The sequence below is a fragment of the Lepidochelys kempii genome, chromosome 3, assembly GCF_965140285.1.
Source record: "Lepidochelys kempii isolate rLepKem1 chromosome 3, rLepKem1.hap1, whole genome shotgun sequence".
Classification (NCBI taxonomy): Eukaryota; Metazoa; Chordata; order Testudines; family Cheloniidae; genus Lepidochelys; species Lepidochelys kempii.
Window position 1 is genome coordinate 206,114,483 of NC_136382.1, and position 25,677 is coordinate 206,140,159.

The following is a 25,677-nucleotide window of genomic DNA, read 5'->3' on the forward strand; positions in this document are numbered from 1 at the left end:
TTTTCATAACATTTAACTAGCAGTTTAAACCATGCAAAGCTGCTTGTCCAGTGCCTGCTGGCTCAGCTGTGTAGCCACAGCAGCAGCATGGAGAGAGAGCTGGAAAGAGCTCCTGCTACCGCTTGTTCAGTCTCTTTTCTCAGCAGCAGTAGCGCTCTTAAACCAGCTCTGGAAGCTGGATGGGCCTGATTCTCCGTTGCTTTGCACCATGTGTCAACATTCACACTGTGCAAAGCGGGCATAAAATGTCTCCACCCGCTCCACTGCACCCATGCCCCAGGCTGCCCTTCCCGAAGTGTCCAAGTTGCTTAGTGGTTGCACAGCTACATGTTATTTTTGTAGTTGATTTTGATTTTTTTGCCAAGCAGGATCAGAGTAGGAGTCAGAATCCCCATGCTTTGTGCGCAGCCTACTTCTTAACCCCCTTTCTGGATATGCACTACAATGTCCAGTGGATTGAACATTTCCATGTGGGTTTACTGAATGGCTAAAGCAGGGAGTGCCGTCAGGCACAGGTGACCTCTCTCTGCTCTCCTGTGATTTGTCCCTCATCTGCCTTTGTTTGCAGGTGGGAGTCCCTAGTCCTAGTGCTGATGTACTTCATTTACATCCTGATCATGAAGTAAGTCAAATATGCCCTTGGCCTATTTAAAATGCAGGGCTCTGCTTTGTGATGTGCTTTCAGAGTCTGCAAAGTAATTCAAGAGCAGTAAGAGGCGGCAAAGGGTTTCTATAATGCCATCTAGCCCAGGTACTTCTCTAGCTCCCATTACATAGTGTCTGAGCACCTGGCAATCTTTGATGTATTTATCCTCACAACACCTCTGTGAAGTAGGCCAGTGCTATTATCTTTAGGGTATTGGTCGGGAAACCAAGGCACAGAAAGACCAAGTGACTTGCTCATGGTCACACAGAAAATATGGGGAGGATCAGAGAATTAAACCCAAGTCTGATGAGTGTCAGGCTTGCACCCTGACCCCTGAACCATCCATCTTTTGACCAAGACAACAGAATTAACAGAATTAATATCAGAATTACAGAATTACAATCTGCATTTGTTTTAGCATCCAGGATACTTTTTACACATGATGTTTTATGGACTTTCATGTTTGAGGACACAGAGATTGTTTTGCAAGTAACTAAGCTAGAGCTGTCCTATTCTAAGGCTAGATTTCTTTAAAACCACAGGGCCTTCCTTGCCCCCTAGTATGTTATAGTTTGGTCATAGGTGGTCTGGCTCAAGAAAAGACAGGCTGTTGGGAAAGCTGCATATAGGGAACAGAGATACAGCAGGTGTTTGTTTTCTTTGCATAGGTTTAATTCCTCCTTACATCACTGCTTTGAAAGGAAGACAAAAAATGCTGCAAATATGGTGAACGGATTATCAAATAACACAGAAATGGATGATAACAGCAATTGTGACGCCACAGTGGTATTACTAAAGAAAGGTAACTGTTCCAGTAAGTCATGCTGCTTGTTTGTATCATTCTGAATAATCCTCACTCACGTTTGCTAGTAATTAAACTACACAGGATGGTTCTGTATTGTCAGGGATTGAGATGAAGGGGAATATAGAAGAACTTTGGCCTGTTTGTAATCCACACCACCAGATGGCAGTGTAGTTACAGTGGATGCAGATCCATTTCCAGTTGTGTGCATCCCATCCTTGGAGAACACCTTCCCTGAAACTTCTTAGTCTAGGATTCCCTTCACTGGGGCAGTGCACACAGAGACATGCTCCCAGCAGAGAGTGAGAGCAGTTCTACAAATGATGCAGTTCAGAATTCCATACAGAGCGCTAATTACAGTCGTCATCCAGTGAGCACCACAGAAACGCAGCAGCAGGAAAACACCTCGAGTTTTTCTGCTACCCCCAGTTGAGGTAAGGGCATGGTCATTCATACACTTCCTTTCATAGAATCATAGAATCATAGAATATCAGGGTTGGAAGGGACCCCAGAAGGTCATCTAGTCCAACCCCCTGCTCAAAGCAGGACCAATTCCCAGTTAAATCATCCCAGCCAGGGCTTTGTCAAGCCTGACCTTAAAAACCTCTAAGGAAGGAGATTCTACCACCTCCCTAGGTAACGCATTCCAGTGTTTCACCACCCTCTTAGTGAAAAAGTTTTTCCTAATATCCAATCTAAACCTCCCCCACTGCAACTTGAGACCATTACTCCTCGTTCTGTCATCTGCTACCATTGAGAACAGTCTAGAGCCATCCTCTTTGGAACCCCCTTTCAGGTAGTTGAAAGCAGCTATCAAATCCCCCCTCATTCTTCTCTTCTGCAGGCTAAACAATCCCAGCTCCCTCAGCCTCTCCTCATAACTCATGTGTTCCAGTCCCCTAATCATTTTTGTTGCCCTTCGCTGGACTCTCTCCAATTTATCCACATCCTTCTTGAAGTGTGGGGCCCAAAACTGGACACAGTACTCCAGATGAGGCCTCACCAATGTCGAATAGAGGGGAACGATCACGTCCCTCGATCTGCTCGCTATGCCCCTACTTATACATCCCAAAATGCCATTGGCCTTCTTGGCAACAAGGGCACACTGCTGACTCATATCCAGCTTCTCGTCCACTGTCACCCCTAGGTCCTTTTCTGCAGAACTGCTGCCTAGCCATTCGGTCCCTAGTCTGTAGCTGTGCATTGGGTTCTTCCGTCCTAAGTGCAGGACCCTGCACTTATCCTTATTGAACCTCATCAGATTCCTTTTGGCCCAATCTTCCAATTGGTCTAGGTCCTTCTGTATCCTATCCCTCCCCTCCAGCGTATCTACCACTCCTCCCAGTTTAGTATCATCCGCAAATTTGCTGAGAGTGCAATCCACACCATCCTCCAGATCATTTATGAAGATATTGAATAAAACCGGCCCCAGGACCGACCCTTGGGGCACTCCACTTGATACCGGCTGCCAACTAGACATGGAGCCATTGATCACTACCCGTTGAGCCCGACAATTTAGCCAGCTTTCTACCCACCTTATAGTGCATTCATCCAGCCCATACTTCCTTAACTTGCTGACAAGAATACTATGGGAGACCGTGTCAAAAGCTTTGCTAAAGTCAAGAAACAATACATCCACTGCTTTCCCTTCATCCACAGAACCAGTAATCTCATCATAAAAGGCGATTAGATTAGTCAGGCATGACCTTCCCTTGGTGAATCCATGCTGGCTGTTCCTGATCACTTTCCTCTCATGCAAGTGCTTCAGGATTGATTCTTTGAGGACCTGCTCCATGATTTTTCCAGGGACTGAGGTGAGGCTGACTGGCCTGTAGTTCCCAGGATCTTCCTTCTTCCCTTTTTTAAAGATTGGCACTACATTAGCCTTTTTCCAGTCATCCGGGACTTCCCCGGTTCGCCACGAGTTTTCAAAGATAATGGCCAGTGGCTCTGCAATCACAGCTGCCAATTCCTTCAGCACTCTCGGATGCAACTCGTCCGGCCCCATGGACTTGTGCACGTCCAGCTTTTCTAAATAGTCCCTAACCGCCTCTATCTCCACAGAGGGCTGGCCATCTCTTCCGCATTTTGTGATGCCCAGCGCAGCAGTCTGGGAGCTGACCTTGTTAGTGAAAACAGAGGCAAAAAAAGCATTGAGTACATTAGCTTTTTCCACATCCTCTGTCACTAGGTTGCCTCCCTCATTCAGTAAGGGGCCCACACATTCCTTGGCTTTCTTCTTGTTGCCAACATACCTGAAGAAACCCTTCTTGTTACTCTTGACATCTCTGGCTAGCTGCAGCTCCAGGTGCGATTTGGCCCTCCTGATAACATTCCTACATGCCCGAGCAATATTTTTATACTCTTCCCTGGTCATATGTCCAACCTTCCACTTCTTGTAAGCTTCTTTTTTGTGTTTAAGATCCGCTAGGATTTCACCATTAAGCCAAGTTGGTCGCCTGCCATATTTACTATTCTTTCGACTCATCGGGATGGTTTGTCCCTGTAACCTCAACAGGGATTCCTTGAAATACAGCCAGCTCTCCTGGACTCCTTTCCCCTTCAAGTTAGTCCCCCAGGGGATCCTGGCCATCCGTTCCCTGAGGGAGTCGAAGTCTGCTTTCCTGAAGTCCAGGGTCCGTATCCTGCTGCTTACTTTTCTTCCCTGCGTCAGGATCCTGAACTCAACCAACTCATGGTCACTGCCTCCCAGATTCCCATCCACTTTTGCTTCCCCCACTAATTCTACCCGGTTTGTGAGCAGCAGGTCAAGAAAAGCACCCCCCCTAGTTGGCTCCTCTAGCACTTGCGCCAGGAAATTGTCCCCTACGCTTTCCAAAAACTTCCTGGATTGTCTATGCACCGCTGTATTGCTCTCCCAGCAGATATCAGGAAAATTAAAGTCACCCATGAGAATCAGGGCATGCGATCTAGTAGCTTCCGCGAGCTGCCGGAAGAAAGCCTCATCCACCTCATCCCCCTGGTCCGGTGGTCTATAGCAGACTCCCACCACTACATCACTCTTGTTGCACACACTTCTAAACTTAATCCAGAGACACTCAGGTTTTTCTGCAGTTTCGTACCGGAGCTCTGAGCAGTCATACTGCTCCCTTACATACAGTGCTACTCCCCCACCTTTTCTGCCCTGCCTGTCCTTCCTGAACAGTTTATAACCATCCATGACAGTACTCCAGTCATATGAGTTATCCCACCAAGTCTCTGTTATTCCGATCACGTCATAGTTCCTTGACATCACCAGGACCTCCAGTTCTCCCTGCTTGTTTCCAAGGCTTTGTGCATTTGTATATAAGCACTTGAGATAACCTGTTGATCGCCCCTCATTGCCAGTATGAGGCAGGAGCCCTCCCCTCACAGACATTCCTGCCTGTGCTTCCTCCCGGTATCCCGCTTTCCCACTTACCTCAGGGCTTTGGTCTCCTTCCCCCGGTGAACCTAGTTTAAAGCCCTCCTCACTAGGTTAGCCAGCCTGCTGGCAAAGATGCTCTTCCCTCTCTTCGTAAGATGGAGCCCGTCTCTACCCAGCACTCCTCCTTCATGGAACACCATCCCAAGGTCAAAGAAACCAAAGCCTTCTCTCCGACACCATCTGCGTAGCCATTCGTTGACTTCCACGATTCGACGCTCCCTACCTAGGCCTTTTCCTTCCACGGGGAGGATGGACGAGAACACCACTTGCGCCTCCAACTCCTTTATTCTTCTTCCTAGAGCCACATAGTCCGCAGTGATCCGCTCAAGGTCATTCTTGGCAGTATCATTGGTGCCCACGTGGAGAAGCAGGAAGGGGTAGCGATCCGAGGGCTTGATGAGTCTCGGCAGTCTCTCCGTCACATCACGAATCTTAGCCCCTGGCAAGCAGCAGACTTCTCGGTTTTCCCGGTCAGGGCGGCAGATAGATGACTCAGTCCCCCGGAGGAGAGAGTCCCCGACCACCACCACCCGCCTTCTCCTCTTGGGGGTGGTGGTCGTGGAACCCCCAACCTCAGGACAGCGCATCTCATGCCTTCCAACCAGCGGAGTCTCCTTCTGCTTTCTCGCCCCAGACATATCATCTGGTCCACTCTCCTCAACGATACCTGTGGAGAGAACATGAAAGCGGTTAGTTACCTGTGTCTGTGTTACTGGAACCCGGACATTCCGCTTACCTCTTCTGGAGGTCACATGTTGCCAAGCTTCTTCACTGGTCTCTTGGCTCCTCTGTGCAACCTGCTCTATATCTGTAGAGCTTTGTGCCCCTAGAAGCCTATCCTGAGTTTCCTTTCCTGAGCCCTAGAATTGATTTGCAGTTAGGGAGCTATGCGTGTGCTCTTGCCACTTCTGCAAACTGGGGTTTTCCTTGTATTAGACAGCTGTTTCTGCCAGCTAAAATTACTGCTCTGGATCAAGATTGAACTGCTGCTGCTCTTCTCAGTCAGCTCCTGAGCTGGTGTAAACTGGTATTAATTTCAATGGAGCTACACCAAGTTACAGCAGCTGAGGGTCTGGCCCATTATGTTTACAAACCTCTGTGTGGACCCTCTCATTTCAGATCAGGGTTTGTCTATATGGGAGATATTTCCAGTTATACCAGTATAATTATACTGCTATAGTGATACCAGAATGACTCCTTCTGTGGACATTCTTATTCTGGAATTAGAGTGGCTTTTTTTTTTTTTTTTGCCTCTACTTAAACATCTTCCAAACTGACATAAGTTTAACTGGAAAAAGACCATTCTAATATAGGGTTGCCAGGCATCCAGTTTTTGACCGGAATCCCCGGTCAAAAAGGGACCCTGACAGCTCCAGTCAGCACTGCTGACTGGGTCGCTAAAAGTCCGGTTGGCGGCCCCAGGTTGGAATCCCCTCCCGCACCCTAACTCCCTCCCAGAGCAGCACCCCAAACCCCCTGCCCCAGGTTGGAACCCCCTCCCACACCCAACCTCCCACCCCAGCCCTGAGTCTCCTCCTGAAGCCCTCACCCCCTCCTACACGCCAGCCCTGAGCCCCCTTCCACACCTAACCCCTGCCCCAGCCCTCAGCCTGCTCCTGCACTCCAAACCCCTCGCCCCCAGTCCGGAGCCCCCTTCTGTACCCCAAACCCCTCAGCCCCACCCCAAAGCCCTCACCTCCTCCCGCACCCCATTGGGGGCCCTAAGCATGACTATTACCCCCCCAAACACACGACACATGCTAAAATAGCGAATAAGGGGCCCCCTTGAGCTGCTCAGGGCCCTAAGCAATTGCTTAGTCTGCTTATGCCCAGCATCAGCTCTGCCTGAGAGCCAGAGGCTGGAGCACAGAGGAGGGAGAAGGCAGGACAGGCCTTGTGTCTTCTCCAGCTGCTCAGGGAGCAGGACCTTAGCGTATGCACAAGGTGCCTCAGGCAGACTCATCGCTGAATTTGGTCAGCTGGTTGGACCATTAGCTTTCCTGGCTCAGGCTGGGTACTGAGCAGGATGAGACAGTCCCTCAGGGAGCAGGGGCAGGGCCCAGCTGAGGTCTGGATGGAAGAGACTTTATTTCTCAGTTTATTTGGACTCAAGGTAGAACCCCAGGAAGAGACTTCTTCCATCTTTGGACTGTGTGGCATTCCTAAGGGACCCTAAACCAAAGGGGAAATTGTGGTATGGTATTGCAGAGCCGGTCCCCTCTGGCCCAGTGTGCATGCATACAGGTCATGAGGGGGCACAAAGGAGACAGCTGATCCTGTTACATGCTATTATAAAAATGCTTATGCCAGTATATTTTATTCTGGTTTGAGGAAGTGAAATAAGCAATACAAGCATATAATTGTGTCTACTCTGTGGCCTTAACCATCATAGCTACGTCTGCAGAAAATCACACCCCTTACTGACATAGGCCAGAAAAAAATTAAGCGTAGACCAGGCCTTAGTCATTCAGGTAACCAGCTGACATCAGGATTAGAAACACAAATAAGAGAGTTTCAGTTATGGATTCGTTTACGCACACTTCTCTACAAATAATTCCTTTCTGCGTGACATTTCTCATGTCTGGGTGGCTTTTTTATTTTGAAACTTTGTGGTTACTCAGACAAGTCGTTTGAGAGAAGAGATGTTTCTTCACTTTTTGAAAATTGTTTCAATGTTTATCTGGCAACTGGCCACTAGTAGCCAAGAAATGACTGACTGAAAATCTCCAGTGTTGTTTCACACACTAATCTGCAGTATTAGCTCACACACCGCATTGTTTTTACCAGCGTAGACAGTAAACTCTTTGGGGGCAAGGACTGTGGTTTTTGTTCTGTGTTTGTAAAGTACCTAGCACTAGGGGGTGCTGTTTCATGACAAGGGCTCCTAGGTGGGACAATAATACAAATAATACATATGAAGTTGGAGTGAAACTCTATTGCAAGGAGAAAAGGAGGACTTGTGGCACCTTAGAGACTAACAAATTTATTTGAGCATGAGCTTTTTAGCTGTAGCTCACGAAAGCTTATGCTCAAATAAATTTGTTAGTCTCTAAGGTGCCACAAGTCCTCCTTTTCTTTTTGTGGATACAGACTAACATTGCTGCTACTCTGAAATCTACTGCAAGGGTCTCAGGTTTCTCATCACTTTCTGAGCCTCTGCCTTTCTGGACCCACTGAAATAAGAGAGTCAGAAAAGGGTTTCTGTGTTTGAACTGTGAAATATTTTTGGATCATTTTTATTAATTCCTGAGTTCTGCCTGAAAATTGAAAGCCCCGGGGGCCTGCTGCGTTTCTCATGAGCAGTCTTGAACTATAGATTTGACAAAAGTTTCAAGAAACAACAGGTCTGCCATTTTGGTTTATACTAGCATAAAAATAATACCTTTTCCCACTTCAGTAAAAACAAAGAAAATACCCAGGCAAAATGTTTCCTTAATGAGTTAAAGCTGAGAACATATTGTTCTTTGTGGCAATATCTATAAAATAACAATAATAATAGTTATTAATTGTGGTAGCATGTTAGAGCCCCAGTCATGGACCAGAACCCCATTGTGCTAGGAGCTGTGCAAACACAGAACAAAAAGATGTTCCCTCCCCCAGATTGCTTATGGGATGTTGTTGTTTGAGTTCAGAGGGATCAGGATTTGACCTCAACCATGTGGTACATCTAGAGTGAGCTGAAATGCCTTCCGTTCATGTCCTTTTTCTCTGGCCACTTAGGACAGGTTCTGCACATTGGGTCAGCAGCAGGCGAGTTGCCATCACAGAACAGCTGTGCCTCACTTGCTCTCAGATTTGGTGCCCCATTCCAGCACTGAGCGCACTGCCCAAGGATACAAGAACCTGCATTTAGTTTGCCCTATTGTGCCGCAGATACACAGCAAAAGCTACCTGCCCCAACACATGATGAAATGGTGGGTGAGGATTATATCCTCATGCAAGTAAAGATTATGCTTTTGGAATCAATGCAGCCAGTACCACAGGCCTAAGCACCAGATGGCATCTACTGCAGTGGTATATTTGCTCTTTGGAGTGTAATCATTGTGTGTAGTATGTGTGTGATAAATTCTTGAGAGTAGTTTAGATTTTGCAATGAAAAGCCTCAATGGTGGGCCAAGTGAGAGATTTATTTCAAATCCGGTTGCTCAAGGACAGAAGTGACTGAGAGAACATGCACTTTAGATGCCAGTGTCTGAAGTTGAGTGACTCACCGTGGGCCCACGAATCTTTATGGTTCACTGAATTCAACCTTTTGAGAACCATGTACTGTGGTGTGGGAGCGAGCGGTCATCTCTCCTGGACCACCCTTGCCAAATAGTTCCTAAGCTCCTGGGGGTTAGGGTGCTGAGAGGAAAGGGTCGCTCTCTTATGGGGTGGTTTGCAGTGTGAAAAAAAGATGGAAAACCTGTTGATCTAATGCAAAGTTGACTGTTCGGGCTGCTACTTTTGAAAAGAGGGAGAATTGTAGAACTCTTTCACTCTGAGAGGGGCCACTGGATCAGCAAGCAAGGTACCTCACTCCTTTCTCTGTGAATTCTCTGCAGGGAATTTCCATCGTAAAGCCTCGGTGATCATGGTGGACGAGCTGCTGTCTGCCTACCCACACCAGCTTTCCTTCTCTGAGGCTGGGCTCCGGATAATGATAACCAGCCACTTTCCTCCCAAAACCCGTCTCTCCATGGCCAGTCGCATGTTGATCAACGAGGTACGTGTTACTCCTTGCTCCTCAGCCTGAGTCTGTGTCCATCCTGAACTCATCTACTCCCACAGCAGTCTTCAGACTGAAGGGAGACTGACCGGCATTTCTGTGCTCTGATGGAGTTTCTCATCTCCCTCACCCCTGTCCAAGAATGCTGCTAAGCCATCCCTTGACACTATTCCCTGATGAGATACCTAAAGAGAATGCTTTTTCTACACAATGTACCAGATCGCACTAAATGGCAGAAGGGTTCCATTCCCACCCCCCACCCCAGGAGAAGATGCTCCTAGACATTGGTCTCATTCTCATCTCACTGACAGTGGTTCTACAAACACTGTAATTCCATTGACTTCAGTAGACTTCAAATTGACACCAATGTAATTTGGATTAGTATCTGACATGTGCTTTCGGTGTTTTAGATTCCGTTATACTCAGTCCTTCCTTTACCGAAAAGATAGTATTTGTGTCAGATCCTCAGTAGATGTAGATGTCACATTTACACCAGTTGAGGATCTGGCTCTATATTTTTTCAAACCTGCTTTTACAAAGTTCTTCGGATCTCTCCTTATTTTTGTTATAATCTCTTTTTCACCAAGACTTTGTAACTGTGTTTCCAGAGGCAAAGGCTGATAAACAGCAGAGCCTACACCAATGGGGAATCGGAAGTGGCTATCAAAATTCCTATCAAGCATGCCTTGGAGAACGGGACAGGCCCCAGCAACTCCACTGAAAGGGGCGTGAATGGGACCCGAAGAGACGAGGACATGGCTGAGGCTGGAAATGAGACCGAGAACGAGGACAATGAAAACAACGAGAATGACGAGGAAGAGGAGGAAGAGGAGGATGATAATGACGGACCTTACACTCCTTTTGATCTACCCTGTAAGAAGCTCTTGGGCTTTCCTTGTTTCAGTATAACTTTGAAAACACCAAACAGCATGACAGTTACATTTGAAATTCTAGGTGCTTCTCTGATAACCCCATCGTTCTGACCATAAGAGTTTAATTCCTCGTCATTGATGAAATGGGATTGTGTCCATCTGGTTTAACTAGATAAGGCCTCCTCCCCTCTGATGGAAGTAACAATAGAGTGGAATGTGACAGAACCCAACCAGGCTGCTGTAACTGCTACAGACACCTAAGACTTGTCTGGACTAGGGAAAAAGGTGTGGTTTTATCTGTGTTATCTAAAACCTGGTGGTAACAACACATGGTGAAAGCCTACTGAAGACAAGGCAGTGGTATTATTAACAGGTGTTAACAGGTCAAAGTAAACACCTTTAAAAACCACACACTGGGATTTTTCCTCATGTTAGGTTAAATCCTAGTGAAGGCAAGGCAGTCGGTAGTTTTAACAGATGATAGCAGGTTAAAAGTATAGAGGAGCCTACAGTCTACCTCGACCTGTTAACACCTGTTTATACTAGTTCACTAACATGAGGGAAGAACAAACCTTTATTCCTAAAAAGAACAGGAGTACTTGTGGCACCTTAGAGACTAACAAATTTATTAGAGCATAAGCTTTCGTGGGCTGCAGCCCACTTCATCGGATGCATAGAATCGAACATATAGTAAGATATATATACATACATACAGATAAGTTGGAAGTTATCGAACAAACTGTGAGAGGCTAATTAGTTAAGATGAGCTATTATCAGCAGGAGAAAAAAAACTTTTGTAGTGATTCCTTTATTCCTAGTGTAGATTCGCCCATGATGAGCTGCGTAGTCTTGCAGGACTGCACAAACAGTCAGAACTGTGGCCTTTTATCATCACTTTGCACTGGTCTAAACAACTACCAAGATGCAGGACAATGGTGAACGTGACATCAGGGCCTAGTTCTCAACTGCACCAAGCCCCCTGTATTGGCTGTACAAAGGGGCATTCAAGTGTGTGTGAATATAGTTTACTCCTATTTTATGTCCCCATTTATACTTCCAGAGAGGTGTAAGGGGGCCTTAGGGCCAATGTGCTTTTTGCCCATTATGTTCAACATCCTTAAGTCCTGAGTGTCATTTACACCACTCCGGCAGTGTAGATGGCCTTAAGTGGCCACATTTGGGGTTTATTTTCCAGTCTTGGTCTCTTGGTCCCCACTTTGACATCTTCCCAGGGCTGGCAACATCCTAGCGTCACCTCATGATGCAGTGCTGCCCTGTTACTGTACCTTTACTAGCATGCAGTAACACTGTGCGGGTGCAGAAGTTACATCAGTTCCACCCTTTATCCCCCTAGTACTAGGCGTGCCAGCTCGGGATTGGCCCTTTGAAAACTGGGATGAATTCCATGAATCTGTGATGAGTGACAACCCTAGGCACACACAGACCTGGGCTGCAAATTAGCCAGCATACTCAGTCCCTACAAGGGACTGCTCCTGCCAGATATGGAGTAGTTTCACAGCAAGTCCTTTTCCAGGGCTACTCACCCAAAAAGCTGAACTGCAGTAAGAGGGTGGTGCTCAAGCAGGGGAAAATGAAGGCTCTAAGAATGCTATCAGGAGGCTCTGAGAGCCAGGGCACTAGATCAGATCCCTCCTTAAAACTCTCTTCTTCTATGATACCTACAAAATACCTGACAGCAGCTAGGCAGCTGATGTGCTATGACCATGGCTTATCACAGTAATTGGGATCATCTCAGTCCCCTTGTGCTCCCCTTGCATCTCCCTGCCCCTTGTCTTATCCTCAGCTTGTATGTTCTTGGGCAAGGACTGCCTCTTTGTTATGTGTTTGTAGGGGGTTCAGCAGCTCTTGCTGTGAGCACAATACACATAATAAATCCTGCTCAGGGTTAAAGCAGAGAGGATGGGGCAGAGATGTATGGTTGTCCCCTTTTGTTTTTGGCAGCTGGCAAAATGGAAATCCTGAAGTGGCTGTTCACCTGGCCATTGAGCTTCCTTCTGCACTTCACGGTGCCTAACTGCAACAAGCCCTACTGGGAAAAATGGTTCATGGTCACCTTTGCTTCCTCTACCCTCTGGATTGCAGCCTTATCCTACGTGATGGTGTGGATGGTACGTATCGAGGGGGGGGGGACAGGGGGGAGCTGACTTGGGGCTGCATCCAGAGCCTGTTGAGGTCAATGGATGTCTCTTTCCATCAGCATCAGTTCCCATGTATGCTAAAGCCCCTTTACACGGCAGGATCCAATGCTGTCCCCATTGAAGTCAGGGCAAAACTCCCATTGATGTCACTGGGGCCAGAATTTCGCCCCAGATTTTTAATTTGGGAGTAAATTCCACTAACACACAAGTTAAGGCCACGTTACCACCAGAATAGTGTAGACAGGCTTTAGTGTAAATGAGAATTTAATTTAGACTCTTTAATTGCTTTCTCTCTTTTTCTCAGTGGAGTAAGCAAGTTTGAAAGGCAGGGCTGACAAATGCTACACCCCAGCCCCTGCGCATGCTAAGCCATGAAACTCAGTTTTTCGGCTGGCCCATTTTGCTGCATTGCTACTCTACTCAATAGGGACTACTTAATCTATTTCTAGCTTGTTATTTAAAGGTGGTTGGGGATCAATAAAATGAACAGAAGCCATCCAAATGTAATTGGCTTATTCTCTGCAATTACAGTCCTGCGTGCTTGTTAGTTCATTAAGCTGCTGCAGGCCTCATTAGACAATTGGATAGGTGATAACATCTCTGTAACCCCCGTTATAATAATGCCAGCAATGCAGCATGGATCATGCTTCCTTTCCAATTCCAGCTGTCTTGAGGAAAAAACAGACAGTTATGGGGTGCAGAGAAGGGTTTGGGGGAACCTGGCGTTTGACCACTTATTCTGATTTTAGAACTACAGAAATACATCTAATCTATTTCTAAAGAACTGAACATGCCTTCTTCACTGGAAATCAGAAATTAGAGAAATCTTCCAGTCCATGCACAGTTAACTCCTATACTGAATGCAAAATTAAGGTCAGGTTTTTCTTTCAGAGCCAAGCCAAAATCTTGCAAAATAATTTTTTAAGAAAGCCTTAATTCCCTAAGCAGAAAATGGAGAGTGACTAGTCTCCCCTGCCCCCCTAAATGTTCATTTGAGAGGATGAACTGTTTTTAAGAACGAGTACCTGCCCAACCTTTCCAAAGCTGGAATACCAGAAACCACAGGATCACTGTGTTGCTCATAACATATGGTTCAAATTTGTTAGACTACATTTTAGAGAGTATGAAAATCAAGTATTATCCTGAACTGAACTTTTTTATGTCACTCCTTGCAAGTAGATACGACCACTAGTGTAACTTGCACTGATGATAAGTTCTGTGTTAAGCAAGAGCTTCCAACGTTCCAAAATGCATAATGATTCAAAGAACACTAATAGATTGCAACATGCATACCAAAAGACATGAAGATGGTTAGCAGTATCTCCTGTGTGTTAAGTTGCCTGCACTGACTTGAGGCTGTACCCCTGACTACAATATGCTTATGGTATAATTATCTTTGGTTTTCATGATTATTTAACTATTATTTGTATTATAGTAATGCCTAATGACGCTAATTCATAGACTTTAAGGCAGAAGGGGCCATTATGATAATCTAATCTGACCTGCAAATTGCAGGCCACAGAACCTCAGCTACCTGGTCCTGTAGGAGCCCCCTAACCTCTGGCTGAGTTACTGAAGTCCTCAAATCATGGTTTAAAGACTTCAAGTGACAGAGAATCCACCATTTACACTAGTTTAAACCTGTAAGTGCCCCGTGCCCCATGCTTCAGAGGAAGGCAAAACACCTCATGAAGATCAGGCTCCTATTGTGCTAGGCACCATTCAGACAGTCCCTGCCCCAAGTAGTTTACAGTTCAAATAGACACAGCAGATAAAGGGTGTAGAGAAAAGAGAGGCCTCATGAGGTGAAGTGGCTTGTCAACGGTCCATGGCAGAGTGGGGAATAGAACTCAGGTTTCCTGACCCTATGCCAGTTGCCCTGCCCATTAAACCCCTCCCTCTCTTCATTTTCCCTTTTTAAGAAGTTCTTTTGCATCACCATCAAACTTAGTTATAGAAACTGACCCAGATCATATTGCAATGTAGGGACAAGTTTGACTAGGTTTTAAATAAATTTAAGCCTCTTGACAGTTCTACTTATTTCCCTAGGTTACGATCATTGGCTACACATTGGGTATTCCAGACGTGATCATGGGTATCACATTCCTGGCAGCTGGAACCAGCGTGCCGGACTGCATGGCTAGCCTTATAGTAGCAAGACAAGGTAGGTTTGCCTCCTATATTAGCAAACATGGATGTGAAAGCATCTCCTACATGTCCACTTTCTGTTAAGAAGGTACAGAGGAAGTATGGCTTGCTAGCCTCCAGATAAGCTTTCCCGATAAAGTGGATGATATGAAAGTGCATCTTCCCTGAGGTGTCCAGATGCTATTCCCAAGCTTTGAAAAAACAAGCTGGGGCTGAAGGGCAAGACATGAGCATTCCCCAGCTCTCCTTTACTAGCTCAACTGGAAAAATGGGTATGTTTGCTACTCAAGTTCTGTAATATATGGTTCCCAAGATGTGGCAAAGATGCAAAGGTTTGAAATAAGACTCCAACTGATCTGTAATAGACATAATTACTTGAAACTATTGCAGCCTTTGGACATCCACTCTGTATTATTCAGAACCATAGGTTTTCAGAGCTATACTCTGGGCAGGGCAGTATGGGAAGAGGGATTAGACACAGATGAGGTAGAACAGCCTCCGTCCTTCTGTTCTTTTCAGATTCTTATGCCTCTAGAGGCAGATCATCAGCTGGTGGAAATTCTCATAGCTCCATCAGAGCAGAGGAACTGGCCCTTGGAGTCTTTTGTTGGTTCCACTTAACATTTGGGAAGGGCCACTTATATCAATCAGTCAAATTTGTGGGGGTGGGGCTGGACTACTTTAGTGGCATACTAATATGTCCAAAGGAGCAGCAGGGAGAGGTTCTGATGAGTGAAATCAACGCTGATTTGAAATTTAATATTTGCAGAGAGAACAAGAGATTGTCCTAGAACTAACTTGCCATCACAGAGAAGGTAAAAGGCCACTATTGAGTCTGGACCATGCTTTAGCAGCATAGCCAATGCCAAGCATTCAAAAAACCATGTTCAACTTGAAAATTAAGGATTAAGTTTATTTGTCTTCTGGTTTCTGAGACTTTGGGAACACTTGAGTCATTTTCTCCAGCTTTTCTCCACAACCAGGAGAGCTGGAAAATTATTTTTAATGAAAACAGATTTCCATTACTCCAGAAGCTGGAGCTTTAAGAAAAATTGAGTTGGCAATACTGCTTTGGGAGGCCAAGAGGCTGTTTTCTGGTGAAACATATGCTTCCCCAGTATGCCCATCTTTTTTTTTTTTTTTAAAGAAATGAGCATCAGTCATAAAGAAAGGCCAAATCTAGCCAGTGTTAATCTATACAGAGTCAGGAGTAGTTCAGATGCAGATATTCTTGTTGAAGAGCAAGAAGCCTTTACTGAAATGACTGATTGTACCCTGTTTCCTGTTTCTGCAGGCATGGGGGATATGGCTGTGTCGAATTCCATTGGAAGTAACGTTTTTGACATTTTAGTTGGCCTGGGTCTCCCATGGGCTCTGCAGACTCTAGCAGTGGATTATGGTTCATATGTAAGTCTTATATTTGATTGATTTTTTTAAATTAAATACAAATATTTCTTTTAGGCTTCTGTCATGTTTTCTGTCACGTAAAAGTTCTTTCAGTTGAAATTTGAGTGAGCAAATAGCAATACCTATGTATGATTTAGGGAAATTGTAGTTAATTCTGTCTAAGATTTGTGGCATGAGTACTTTTATTTCCTGTTGAATGCAATAACCCAAACTGCAATAAGATACCATATTATACTGTATTTTGAATAGATACATGAGCGAGACAGAGGTAAATTGCTTAATAATAGACTGAGATCTCTACTCTGAAGGGATAAAAATAGAATGATAAAACACATAGATGAGAAGGTTTGGATAGGAACAAACCAGCATAGCTTCTGGAAAGGAAATCATGCCTCACTAAGCCATTTGAATTCTTGGAGCATGTCAATAAACTAGTAAATGAAGGAGGCTGTTAAGAAAATTAAATATCACAGGATGATGGGTAAAACAATACCGTGGATCAGAATATCACTAAAGAGGCAGAAAACAGAGTGTAGAAATAAATGATCTGTTTTCAACATAGGAGAAGTTGAACAGAGGGGGTGCCCTAAGGAATTATATTAAGATCATTGATGTTTAATAGATCAATTAATAATCTGGAAAGGGGAGGGAATACTGAGATGGTAGTATTTGCAAGGGACAAAAATTATTTAGGTGAGTTAAGACTAGAGAAGACTGTGAGTATCGAGAGTAGTCTAACAAAGTTAGGTGACTAGGGAACATGATAACAGATTAAATTTTTTGTTGGCAAGTGCAAGGTGATGCACATAGGAAAGAATCATTTGAACTGCTTCTTAATATTGCAAGATACTAAGATAACTAACTACTCAGGGAAACGACCTGGACATTGTTGTGGGTAGTTCCATGAAAATATTTACTAAATGTGTAATGGTGGTCAAAAACCAGAGTGTTAGGGTGCCCATAAAGGGAGAAGTATCAGAGACTCCCTCAAGTCCACTAGAGACTTTGTATTGCTATTAATTCTAAATGGAAGACACTAAGATTTTACAGTGATCATGTAGATATAAACTGTATCATAACATATACACACGAGATGGGCGAATTAACGTTGCACAGGCAACCTTAATTCTGGCATTTCCTAACATATGAGTGCTTGACTTCGCAACCTTTAACATTCTTTTAATACAGATTTTTGTATATAACATTTGTACAGCTTTACCTGTGGAACAATCTTTTGATGCTTAAGTGCAGATCCTCATCATGTGTAAATTGTCATAGCTTCATGGAAGTCATTGGAGCTATAACAATACACCCGCTGAGTATTTGTCCCTTATTGTATCATGCTCACCTTCACTTTATATCTTCCTGTATAGTTGAATGGTGAGGAAAAATTTGATAACAGGTTTTTTAGTGCCTGGTTACTCTGTCTCCTAGATTACATTTGGGATTTCTTTGTGAAGCTGCAGTAATCATTTACGTTTGAGATTATGTTCTGTTTCCTGTGAGGGGGAAGAACATGACTGATGGAGGGGGGAACAACAGAGGAATCACTCTTTTTCTGTAATTTGGGAAGTGTTAGAAAAAGTCATTGGCTAATTTTTGAGACGTTGGTGCCAAACCTGATCAATGAAAGGTGCATTTTTCATATGTGTCATACCCTGTTGTAATTATAGAAAGTTTAGGGAGAAAGCCTGTTGTGTCTAGCCCCAAAGTCACCCCAACAGCAATTGTGCTGATATACTTTAAAATAGCTTTTTAAATTATTCCGAGGAAACAATTTTTCATTATGCTTCATTCCTTTGGGGAAGTTGGTAACATAATTTAAACTAGTTTAGAGACAGACACTAGACCTTGTCGTTCTGTTGCAAACCCCCATATCTTGTACTTCAGATATTCAGACTAAAGATTTTTGAAAAAGGGAAAATGCAGTTTTGAAATCTGACTTTTCCTTTTTCTCCAGCGTTAGTCACTGAATGACACAATTACACTATCTCCTTTTAATTATCATCATCATTATTTATGTTACCATACCACCTACGAGCTCTAGTCATGGACCAGAACCCCACCATGCTGGGCACCGTAGAAACACGGAACAAAAAAGACAGTCCCTGCCCCAAAGACCTTACAATCTAAGTAAGATTTCAAGGCAGTTGCTAAGGGTGCACTTCGGTGGAACCAGCAGCAGTGTCTATGCTTCAGGCTGTGTAACATTTTTCAGTCTAATCCTTTGTTTTCAAGCACATGTACCTTTCTTAAAATTTCGCCTTGTGGGCCGAAATGTTCCTGACCCCTTGTCTGCCTGAAGGTGACTCGTTTGCAAAGTGGGAACAAAAAGAGTTCTGATATTTTCCCTATTTGAAAATACTTCTCGCACCATTTTTTTGAACATCTCTGCAGCTGAAATGGCTGGGGGTTGAAATGTGAAATCAGGCATGGAAATAGTCCTCACTGAGCAGACATGCCTTTGGATGTTCTGAAGATAGCTGTGTTTGATTTGAGTGGGTACTGAGCCTTGGACAGTTATTTACTGAGAAAGTACAGTCCTTTTTATACTCCCACTAACTACTCATGGTCATGTGCTTAAAGTTAAGCATGTGCTTAAGTGCTTTGCAGGATCAAGCTTGCGTTGCTCCAACATCTGTCAGGAAGGAGCCCTTTACACACTTAGTGGTAAAATTCAGACAAAATACACTGTGCCTGCTCCGTAAAGGATTGTTAGAGGCACAAATCCAGACACGTTTTCTTTAGAACAGCCAAGATGTCTTGACCTGCCTGGCTCATACAGTGGGACTGCTCCTGTGCTTAATTTAAGCACGTGCTGAAGTGTTTCACCAGGTCAGGCCCAGAGCGCTCAGCACATTGTAGGATCGAGTCCAACGTGCCTGGCTAAGGAGGGCTGTACTGTGCTTCCCTCTTGTTCCTGAGCCTATACCAGCAGCAAAGGATTGCACCCCTGTGCCACCTCAACTGGCCAAAGTTTTGTGGGGCCAGAGTCAAGGCTGTAACCACACACACCCCTCCTTGCCCACCTGCTGCAAGCAAGGGCTGTCATGGGCCCATGGCATCCACTACCCCCTGCACCCACAGACCTAGGGACAATCAAGACCATAGTGAAAAGCCCATGGATCTTGTAAAGTGCAAAGGGATTAGGGAGTGCTAGTGAGCAGGGCTCAGGAAAGCGTATCCCTCCTCAGGTGCACCGGAAAGTGCTTTCTGAAGGCGTTGAGCCAAACAGTTCCTGATTATGGAATTCACCCGTACCATTGCCAATTCCTGCCAGCCAGGTGAGCTTTCAAGTCCTGCAGAGTGAAGCTGCTGCTTCTTCATTTCATGGGTTTATCTCTCAGCCCCGTACCCTAATCTACCCAAAAAAACCCACCAACAGCCTGGGAAATTCCTTATCAATGTGATAAGGGAACATTAAAGGCACAAGGTCAGGCACTCAAGGGTCAGGAATTGCCAAGAAGGTTTTCCCACCCCCACAAATGCATCCAGGATTAATTCACAAAAGGAATAAAGACACCTTTGCACGTGGATTAAATTTTGGCACCCTATTGAACCAATCCAGTAGGTGTTATTTATTGCTTTAAGTGAATGCAGTGCATATTACCTGGCAACCCTGAAGACTGCAGTCCCCTGTCTATCTTCAGGGCATGTTCGTTATTTAGATGCAGTGTGGTCCAATGGATAGAGTATTGAGGCTCAGGAGACCTGGCTTCTATTCCCAGCTGTGCCAGTGACCTGCTCTGTGTGTGACCTCGGGCAAGTGACTGCCCCTTTCTGTGCCTGTATTTTACCTCCCACCCTTTATCAGCCTTGTTTATTTACATAGGAAGCTCTGTGGGGCAGGAACTTGCTCTTACTATGTGTCCGTACAGCACCTAGCCTGATGGAGCCCCAATCTGAGTAGGGGTCTCAAGGAGCTGCAGTAATACAGAATCCTAGAAATGTAAGGCTGGAAAAGACCTTGAGAAGTCATCAAGTCCGGCCCCCGGCACTGAGGTCTGGTATACCTAGACCATCCCTGACAGCTGTCCGTCCAGCCAGTTCTTAAACACCCCCGGTGACGGCACTACATTCACTTACAGCAGTAAACCACACTTAGTGGCTTTCTAATATGAGACCCCCGCTCAGCTCAGGGCCCCCTCCACCTCTCCTGGGAGCCTATTCCAGAGTTTAACTACCCTTATCGGCAGAAAGTTTTTCCTAATAAAAATGGCAGCAGTGCAAGCTCTCCTGCCCCGCCGCACCCACGTGGCTCCAAGAGAGAGCAAAGGACCAATATAAACTCAGTACATATCAAAAAGATCTGTGCATATATTTCACCTTTTCATTGTTTTAAGCATCAACATATTAAACATCTTCCATGAATAATGATATTTTCGATCTTGACTAAAGATCCAAAGCTGAAGTCTCGGTGTGGAGGAGTAGTGACCTTTTGACAGAACTCTGACATTTCACTTGGACTGGGAAAAGAGGCTGGGGTTAAAAACAAAACTAAATTAAATGTGGTAGGAATCAAATTCATTTTTCTAGGTCGGAGCTCATCCCTATATTTGTTGTGTTTTTCCTCTAAAAAGGACATAAACAAGAGGCTGAACATGAGTAGCCTGTTTCATGTATGTGTAACAATGTCCTCACTGTTTAATTTATCCAGATTATGTGTTGTGCAACGTGGTCACATGTTTAAAGAGTAGTCTTACAAACAAACCCATAACCCGCAATGAGCGTTTCCTCACTATTTACTTCAAGTTCATGGATTTAGCCCAGAATCCACAGCCAGCTAAACTAAAAACTGTATCTGGCGTGTAAGGACTAGATTCCACTTGGTTCAGATACAGTCTGCTGACAATGACAACATTTGTGAACTATGATTGTTCATTATTTATTCCGCCCCGTCGGTGTGCCTGGTACTGGATTCAACATAGAGAAGACAACCACACGAAGCTTACGCTGAGGGATTTGTGAGAATAAGTGTTAGGACTCCTCACACAAACAAGGCTTACTCACATCATTAAGGCCCTGCACAACTGGGCCCATGTTTTTGACAGACAAATATGACTTTGCTTACATGTTAAACACTGGAAGATTTCAAAGCTAATAATTACTATTTCTTTAAACGTTTGGCATGTTCCCAACTTCCCATTTGGATTGCCTCGTCCAAAAGAGGAAGTCCCCAAAGCTATTACTGCAGCTTTGAAGCATTCCCCCCACCCACACACACACACACACACACAAGAAAAGATTAAAAAAAGAAAAGCCGGTTTGAGCATAATTACTTTTAAGTTACCATCCAAAACTGCAAATTACGCCACCAGAATGAGCAAGATAACTGAATTGTGCCGTGGTCGGATGAGGGGATTTGAAATTAAATTTGAGAGGGTAAAAATGCATTTTAATAAACAAACTGGTAAGGCACTTGTAGCTTTAAGACCAATGGAGCGAAGACACTGGTGGAAAGAGAAAGTGAACTGAAAGTCAAGCCTCCAGTCCAGAAATGCGCTTAAGTGCATGAGTAACTTTAAGCATGTGAATAGGTTCGTTTGCTTCAGTGCCATAGGGAAATGAAGTTTAATATTGAACAAGACATTTCAGGTCATTTTAACAAATCAAAACCTTTCAATTCAGGACAGCCTGACCCAAAACAAAATAATGTTTCTGTTTTCCTGACAGAAATTCTTTTAAAAAATGTTGGCAGAATTGAAGTTTTCCCATGGTAAAATTTTGATTTTGTGAAACCACATCTTCCATAGAAAAACCCTTTTGATGGAAAATTCTCAACCATCTCTTCACTTGAGTACATGTTTAAGTCACATTAAGTCAATGGGATTTAGGTCCATGCTTAAAGTTAGGCACATGCTTCCATGCTTTGCTGAATCGGGTCCAGGATGACTATCTTAAAACACACAGGGTGAAATCCTGATTTTGGGGTGGGGGGGGCAAGATTTTCACCCATATCATATGCTCCTTGGGCCAGAGTTAGCTTGGACTCATACCGTCATCCATCAGAGGAAACCCATCCACATGGTTCCTGAACTGGTTAGCCTGCTTGTCAGGAAGGTAATGGTGACAGAAAGCAGCGAAAGGATCTGTGATGACCAGTGCAGCCCAAAAAGTGGAAGGATCTGCTGGCTGGGACAAGGTCCTGGGCAGAGCAGCCAGTGAAACATTGATTCAGTACATCTCTTCATCAGTCTCTGCCAGGGGGGCTTTAAAACCATGGCAGCAAGTCTGAGCCTGGGTCTACAGACTCAGGTGCTCAGGGCTTGCGCTGTGGTGCTAAAATCAACATGTAGATGTTGCTGTTCGAGCTGCAGCTTAGGCTCTGACCCACTCCCCCACCCTGGGCTTCAGACCCTGTGCTCCAGCTGGTTTTAGTGCCAAAGCACAAGCCCCATCAGTAGACCCTGAGACTCGCTGCAGTGGGTTTTAAAACACAGTGCAGACACAACCCTAGTCACATACTAATGCTGCCCCACCCCCTTCCTGAGGCTAGGTCAGTGAGGCTGCCTGTGGGGAACCCTAAAGGGATCCTTCTGTTGGAGGAGAATGGCCAGGGCAAGAATCCACAAACAAAGAGGTGTGAAGCCAAAGTCGTTCTTATTTAAATAAAGTGTGGGGGTACAGAAAGGAAAAAGGGAAGGGATTCAGCCCAGCTCCTAAGCAGGCTTGGCCCAAGTTGAATAAACCTCAAGGCCTTTGCCATTTTCCCTCTCCTTGATCCAAACATTCAACTCAAAAGGAGTTGAGTGTGGAGAAGGGGTATCAGACATCTCACTCCACTTGTCCCTCCTACTACAGAGGAAGAATCTTCTCCTGCTCATGAAAAATCTCTTGATCTGTTCTATTCTTTTCTAACCTATTTAAGTTCTTGTACTTCATCCATCACCTTGTTATCTGAGCATGGTAATGGCCATCCTGACTACCTAGAACAGCTTCTCGATTAGGAGAGGAAGCTTGCACGCTTTAAGACACCAGGCAATAACTGTAGATCACTGGAAACTAGCCTTAGGCAGGGTCTGTTTTATAGCATTTCAGCAGATGCTTCCCAGTGTCAGTTCATTCAGTGTCCAGTTTCTTTTTATGCAAACAGATGCAGAGTATCTCATTATTTACTGGAGCACTATGTCCAATTCCAGTACAGGAACGGAATGTGACAGCATTTTCTCTGGCCTTCTATATCAGACATGGTTAAAACAGTTTGTCCCTGAGAAAAAATTCTCTGTAGAACTGACAAAACAGTGGTCTTAACAGACATTCTACAGGTTCCTTAGCATCTCAGGACCTGCAGTATGCTTGTTTTAACAATCCAAAATATCCTTGTCACCAAGAATATCTGAAGTTCACCTTCAGGGAACTTCACTATCAGTTGTGTGCTCTGATATTCAGATTGACATCTGCTCCTAGACTGTTCTCCTATGTAATGTCTGGTGAAATCCCTCTACATCTGCTGTTTTGTCCCATCTGATTCATAATCACCAGTGGCCAAATTCTGCTCTCATTTACACTGGTGTAAATCCAGGTGAAATCAGTGGCGTACGCTGTTTTTACACTGGTGTAATGCAGAGCAGAATCTGATTCCTTTTTCTTCATCTGTGTGACAAGGTTGGGTATCACAATGTGTACACACAACTGGCAGTGAGCTGTGCTATGATTTTATAGATGCTGACATTTTTTTAACCTTATGTGGTAATGTGGTTTCACCCACGAACCAGCCGATCAAGTGCTCATAGCAGGAAGTAGGTTTAAGTGGTAAAGTTCAGAATGTGAGGCCCCATTGTATTGTTAACAGTGTGTTGTGCTTCATCCAAGGATCTCCAAGTGTCTTACAAACATTAAGCCTCACAAACCCCCTGTAAAACAGGATTCCCATGCCCATTTATTTGTGTATTTATTATGTGTATTACTGTCGTACACATATTTATTATGTGTATTAAAGCCACAGCTAATGGCCCCAACTGAAATCAAGGCCCATCATCCTAGTCACTGGAGGCATCTAACTCCAGTTGAAATCATTGGCACCTAAATATCCTTAAAAATCTTGCTCAGTACAAACACATAATATAAATAGAGTCCCTGAAAAAAAGCTTACTGGTAAAGACTGGGCAGGGAACCAGTCAGAGAGAGATGAATTGATTTCCCTAAACTCACACCAGAGCTGGGAATAGAACTCAGGTCTCCCAAGTCTCAGTGCAGTGCCCAAGCCGTCCTATTGTAAGTGACATTCCTGGTTCTGTTGGCTTGTTTCCCATGCTCTTTGCTTTGGTGAAAATACATTTTAGTGCCTGGATTATTTTATTCCTCAGCTTTTATTTTGGAAAAAATCTCCATCTCTTGTTATGTGTTTGGAAGCCCGCGCCATATTGTTTGACTTCATGGAAGTTCCCCTCCTCCTACTTTCCGAAGTAGTGTAAAACCTGTCTACATTTTGAATGCAGACTGTTGGTACCCATCAGCATAAATGGGGACCTAATCCAAAACATTATTCATCACAGAAGGCATTATTCCAATGCCATGAGAATCTACAAAACGGGTGCATCATTCATCAGAATCAAAAAGGAATCCTTCAAGAAATGGAAACATGGACAAATTGCTAAGGAATACAAAAGCATAGCACAAACATGTAGGGACAAAATCAGAAAGGCTAAGGCACAAAATGAGTTAGCAAGGGGCATAAAAGGCAATAAGAAGAGATTCTTTAAATACATTAGGGTGTAAAAGAAAGATAAAGGAAAGAGTGGGTCTTCTACTTAGGGCTTGTCTACACTGGCAATTAACAGCGCTGCAACGTTCTCACTCAGGAGGGTGAAAAAACACCCGCCCCGAGCGCAGCTATTTGCAGCTCTGTAAAGCGCCAGTGTAAACAGTGCCCCAGCGCTGGGAGCTACGCCCCTTGTGGAGGTGGGTTTTTTAGAGCTCTGGGAGAGCTCTCTCCCGGCACTGCACTGCGACCACACAAGGCACCTTACAGCAGTGCCACGGCTGCGCTTTAGCGTTGCCCCTGTAGACTAGAGCCAAGCGAGGAAGGAGAGCTAATAACTGATGACATTAGGAAAGCTGAGGTGTTTTATGCTTATTTTGCTTCAGTCTTCACTAAAAAGATTAATGGGGACCAGATACTCAACACAGTTAATATTAACGACAAGGGGAAGGAATGCAAGCCAAAATAGATAAAGAACAGGTTAAAGAATATTTAGTTAGATGTATTCAAGTTGGCAGGACCTGATGAAATTCATCCTAGGGTACTTAAGGAACTAGCTGAAGCTATCTCAGAACCACTAGCAATTACCTTCAACATCTCACGAAAGACAGGCGAGGTCCCAGAAGACTAGAGAAGGACAAACATATAACCTATCTCTTAAAAAGGAGAACAAAGAGGAATGAGAATTATAGACCAGTCAGCCAAACTTTGATACCTGGAAAGATACTGGATCAAATTATTAAACAATCGGTTTGTAAGCACCTGGAGGATAATGGGATCACAAGGAATAGCCAGCATGGATTTGTC

General features: G+C 44.6%; 1 protein-coding gene across 2 annotated transcripts in view; it reads left to right on the forward strand.

The window, feature by feature from the left end:
- Positions 1–25,677, forward strand: part of SLC24A3 (solute carrier family 24 member 3) — a 329,374-nt gene that overhangs the window by 283,536 nt on the left and 20,161 nt on the right. Inside the window, exons 9-15 of one of the 2 annotated variants that reach the window (XM_073339750.2) lie at positions 569–622; positions 1,315–1,460; positions 9,420–9,580; positions 10,192–10,456; positions 12,418–12,584; positions 14,664–14,778; positions 16,057–16,169. In XM_073339750.2, coding sequence (XP_073195851.1) covers positions 569–622; positions 1,315–1,460; positions 9,420–9,580; positions 10,192–10,456; positions 12,418–12,584; positions 14,664–14,778; positions 16,057–16,169 — 1,021 coding nt within the window. The remainder of the gene's footprint in view (positions 1–568; positions 623–1,314; positions 1,461–9,419; positions 9,581–10,191; positions 10,457–12,417; positions 12,585–14,663; positions 14,779–16,056; positions 16,170–25,677) is intronic. The other variant, XM_073339751.2, reaches the window with a different exon arrangement.